At 43.1% G+C, this 4,966-nt stretch overlaps 1 protein-coding gene across 1 annotated transcript; it reads left to right on the top strand.

Annotated features, from left to right (window-relative positions):
- Positions 1 to 259: 259 nt before the first annotated feature.
- On the top strand, positions 260 to 1,326 carry LOC148220046 (syncytin-2-like; the record flags this gene model as incomplete). Its single annotated transcript, XM_088155772.1, is given in 2 exon segments — positions 260 to 635; positions 638 to 1,326. Coding segments are annotated over 2 exon segments (1,065 nt in total), but the record flags the coding sequence as incomplete, so codon positions are not given.
- Positions 1,327 to 4,966: the final 3,640 nt, after the last annotated feature.

The raw sequence follows: 4,966 nt of genomic DNA, 5'->3' as shown, positions 1-4,966 counted from the left end.
TGATCCCTTGCAAGCTAAGTGGAGGGGACCATTCCAAGTTTTGCTGATCACCCTTACCGCGGTCAAGGTTGCTGGCAAGGGACTGTGGATCTACTACTCCAGAGTAAAGAAGGTTTCTGTTCCTGAAACCATCGGGCAAACAGACTGATACAAATCAGGATGATGTGGTTTAAACTGTTCTTTTCATGTCTTCTATCCGCACAATTTGTAACCATGACTCAGGGTTGGCCCCACAATTTGCATGTGACTTTACAATTGCTGGATTTGTACTCAATTGCCCCCTATAGATGGGAGTAGTACCTGGCCACTAATTGGCGTTTTAATGAAAGTGAACTGTACCAAAAGGTGGGAACAAATCAATAAGATCCTTCTGCCTCCTCTACCCCTGAGCAGCCTAATAGATCGTGGGAATGATACAGTTCCCTGTGCAATTGTAAATGCCACAGGAAAGGCCATTCTTCCTTTATATTGCCATAAGACTGAATTCATGAAAATAATAAGCCCAAGATCTACAAGAAAGATGGAACTGACATCATGGAGACTAGTTCTACCACATGGGACAGGGTGTTATTGGATATGTGAAAATAAGGCATGGAAAATCCTGCCCATAGACAAAGATCAGGCCCTTGCCCTTGGGGTGTAATTCCGAACATAACAATATTTCATCATATTGAAAATCCAAAGGGGAGGATGAAAAGATCTATTAATCCCCTCGTTGAACATTCTACGCTTTTCCATAGTATAATCAGAGCTCTCATTCCCTCTTTTGGAATAGTTGAGCTGGAGAGGGCAGTTGTAAACATCTCAGCCGTTATCAAACATATTGAACATCAGACTACAGATGCAATTTCAGCCTTACAGGAGGAAGTCCATGGTCTGTCTCATATGGTCTTGCAGAACAGGATTGCTCTCAATTTCCTACTTGCCGCAGAAGGAGGCTTATGTGCTATCATTAACACCACTTGTTCTTATGTGGACCAGAGTGGAAGAATTAGGAAGGATTTGGCTGAAATTTGGAAGCAGACTCAAATTTTACATGAAGCAGCTTTCAGAAATAACACCTTGAACTTTGACTATATCTTCTATACCCTCACGTCATGGTTACCAAATTGGGCCTGGATAAAAGAAGTATTCATAGTAGCTGTAATTATAGTTGGCATCTGTATGATAGCTGGTGTGATAGCCGGTTGTGTAAACCTCACCAGTTATAATTCTAATTGGCGATTCTTGTCAAATATGTTAATTTGCAAAACCTATAAAAATTGTATATGCCTTATGTTGGGTGTGTATCTTCGGTGTTTTCCACCTGGAGAACTGTGCACCTAAGGGTCCTTATAAAGGTAAACCCCTTTTTATCACCTAACTGTCTGGCTTGCAATTTCAGGACCAGCAATAGGGCATCAGTTTCACTGAATATTGAAAACTCTATTATTTCATGGTCACTGTACCCCAGATGGCCTCCAACCACACCTCCCACCAGCCCTTCTCTGTAAACAGCAGGTCTAGCAGAGCCCCACCCCGGTAGGCTTGCTCACCAGCTGCAACAAGAAGCTGTCCTCCATACACTCCAAGAACCTCCTAGACTGCCTTTTCTCTGCCATGTTGAGTTCCCAGCAGATATCTGCCAGGTTAAAATCTCCTAAAAGAACAAGGTCTGGTGATCTCGATACATCCTCCAACTGCTTATAGAATAATTCATCCACCTCTTCATCCTGATTGGGTGGTCTATTACAGATTCCCACCAGGATGTTGGCCTTATTAGCCTTCCTCCTGATTCTTACCCATAGGCACTCAACTTTATTGTTATTAATCTCAAGTTCTAGTGTTGAGAGCCTCCCTAATATACAGAGCCACCCCTCCACTTCTACCTTGCCTGTCTCTTCTGAAGAGCTTCTAGCCTTTCAATGCAGCACTCTAGTCATGCAAGTCATCCCACCACCTTTCCATTATGGCAACTACATCATATCTTTCCTGCTGTACAATGGCTTCCAGTTCCTCTTGTTTGTTGCCCATGCTGTCTGCATTAGTGTACATGCACTTCAGCTGGGCTGCTGATTTCCTCCCTGACTCTAGCTTACCACCCTTGGGCTCATTATTCCAGAGCCTGGTTTCATCCTCTTTCCCCTTCAAACCTAGTTTAAAGCACTCCCAATCAGTCCTGCCTGCCAACTCATGGGCTAGAATCCTTTTGCCCTTGTTAGATAGATGGAGCCCATCTGATTCTAGCAGGCCAGGTGCCATAAAAGTTGCCTCGTGATCAAAACCCGCAAAATTCCACTGATGGCACTAGCCTTTAAGGCACTCATTGTTAACATGGGTTTTCCTGTTCCTTTCATCATTCATCCCTGCTACTGAAGGGACTGAGCACAACACCACCTGTGCTCCTGCCCCATCAACCAATTGACCTAGAGTCTTGAAGTCCTTCTTAATTACCCTGGTGCCCTTCTTGTCAACCTCATCTCTGCCAGCCTGGACAACCAGCAGTGGGTAATAATCAAAGGGCTGAATTAGTTCAGAGAGTCACCTGGTTATATCCTGTACCTGGGCCCCAGGGAGGCAGCAGACTTCCCTGTGGTATAGGTCTGGTCAACATACAGGGACCTTTGTTCCCCTCAGAAGGGAGTCACCTACTACAACTACAAAGAAAACAGAAGCATTGCTTGTTAGGACATAAGCCATAAGTACAGAAAACATTGTTACTCATGCTCATCAAATCTACTTTTTTGACTGGCTAATAAATGTATGCAATCATTAAGAGCCTGGCTATCTGATTTGTCAGAAAAAACAAAGGTTCTCCCCCATGGGAAGATGGTTTGTAAGGATAATGCAGAAGGCAATTTTCCTCAATGAATTACAGCTGTACTGATTAACGAGGGGTGAAAACAGCCTTGCCCCTCCAATGAGGATAGGGGTTATAAAAGATTGGGTTAGGTGGCTCAGTTGGTTGGAGCTTGAGAACCAGTTTGCTGTAGTTTGAGATAGAATCTACTGGCTATATTATAAGGCAATAAGGGATATGTAGTTGGGCAAGGGACAGAGAAGGCAAGATGCTGTGTGAGGGACAGGGTTAGGTGTCTAGGTAAGGGATGGCTTGGGGTTGGCTGGTCATGCAGAAGGAAGAAGGAAACCTGCAGAGAGAAGGAGGGAAGGAGTCAGTGCTGTGTGGAGCTGCCTGAGAGAAGTCCACTGATGGAAGGCATGAGAAGTTTTTAATAAGAGACTGGTGATGGTGCCAGTTGTGTCTGTCTCAACATAATTGCTACACTTCCCATTACTAGTTCAAATTTATTTCAACAATACATCATAATGCAAGTAGTATGAAACTAAGTAAGGTATCTACAACCTGCAATAGAGCCTCTCTAGAGTGGTACATAAAGAACATATGGTATACAGCTAAAAAAAAATACCCCTATTAAACAGCTGCTTTGTTCTTAGTTTGAAAAAAGTGAAATGTGATGTTAGGTAACTGATAAGAGAAAATAATGGGCTAGAGCAGATGATTAAAAACTGTCAAATGAAGTTATGAGATGTTGCATAGTGATTTGTGTCATTATGAAAATACACCATGGGATCAATATATACAAGAATACTGAATCCAAAGTAAAGCATGGAAATGAGACACAGGAAAATCGAATTATTTCATTGTATTTGTTTAAATCACTTTGCTGTAAATTGTTGGCCTTTTTATTTTTATGTATTTTTTATTTTGTCACTATAATTATGAGTTGTATCCACTTTTTATGTACAAGGAAGCGCAAGCTTGTGTGGACATGAAGACTTGTTACTGCTGTTACCTGCTTGCTAAGAGTTTAACCTGACAACGTGTTTGAGCCTTGTCCAGACCTGGTGGGGGCTTGTAGCTACTGCTGCTTCAATGGTAGCCAACGTGTTTGGGCTTGCTCGGGCTTGTACCCCAGCACAGTAAGCACGACACGACCCCACCAGAAACTGCCTTTAAAAGGGGCAGTGACCAGGGGTAGGAAGGAAGTGTTGGCGGAGCGCAGACTCCCTGTGTCCCCAGCGCTGCTTGCCCGTTCCTTATCAACGAATTAATAAATTGTCTTATTGATTGACCTACCAGATTGTGGTGAGTGAATTTATAACAAAGTGTCGAAAAACTTCAATATATCCTAATTGGTTTTGACCCTTATCTTTTTTTATATATATTCTCATGGCCTGAGCATTGAATGTGTTTGAAAATCAGTATCACAGGCTAAATTCAATGCACTTTTCTAAACTGTTATTTTAGGAAAAAAAAAAAAAGAAATAGGGAAAATTAACTGAAGTGTTAAATCAGTCACTTTATGGCATGTTTAATCATCCTCTATACGAGTCCTCTCACACACTAGGAATAAACACCTATAGAATTGCTCTAGTCCCAAATGAGAGGACAATATTCACATTCCAAATGTGACTCAAGTCACGACCACACCCACTGGAGTACAGAACTAGGCTTCTAGGTGGAGAAGGAAGGGTAGAATGGGACAGAGCCTCACCTCTTCTTTCATCTGCGTGCAACTGTCACAGAAGCAGGAGCTGCTGCTCTATCATCCCCCCTACAGGCAGTGTAAGATAAAAAAAAAAAAAAAAAATTAAGTTACCTTCACTTACAGTATGACAGGCTGGACATGAGCCGGCAATTTGGCCAGCAGGTCGAGGGAGGTGATTCTGCCCCTCTATGCCACTCTTGTGAGACCATACCTGGAGTACTGCATTCAGCTCTGGGGTCCCCAGCACAGGAAGGACATAGACCTGTTGGAGTGAAACCAGAGGAGGGCCGTGAAGATAATTAGAGGGATAGAGCACCTCTCCTATGAGGAAAGGCTGAGAGAATTAGGATTGTTCAGCCTGGAAAAGAGAAGGCTTTAGGGTGACTTTATAGCAGCCTTTCAGTGCCTGAAGGGAGCCTACAAGGAAGATGGAGAGACTTTTTCAGGAGCATGGAGTGACAGGACAAGGGGAAATG

Source organism: Sturnus vulgaris, chromosome W, assembly GCF_052056855.1.
Source record: "Sturnus vulgaris isolate bStuVul1 chromosome W, bStuVul1.hap1, whole genome shotgun sequence".
NCBI classification, from domain to species: Eukaryota; Metazoa; Chordata; class Aves; order Passeriformes; family Sturnidae; genus Sturnus; species Sturnus vulgaris.
The sequence above is the reverse complement of the archived record's forward strand: the minus strand, read 5'-3'. Positions and strand labels throughout refer to the sequence as shown.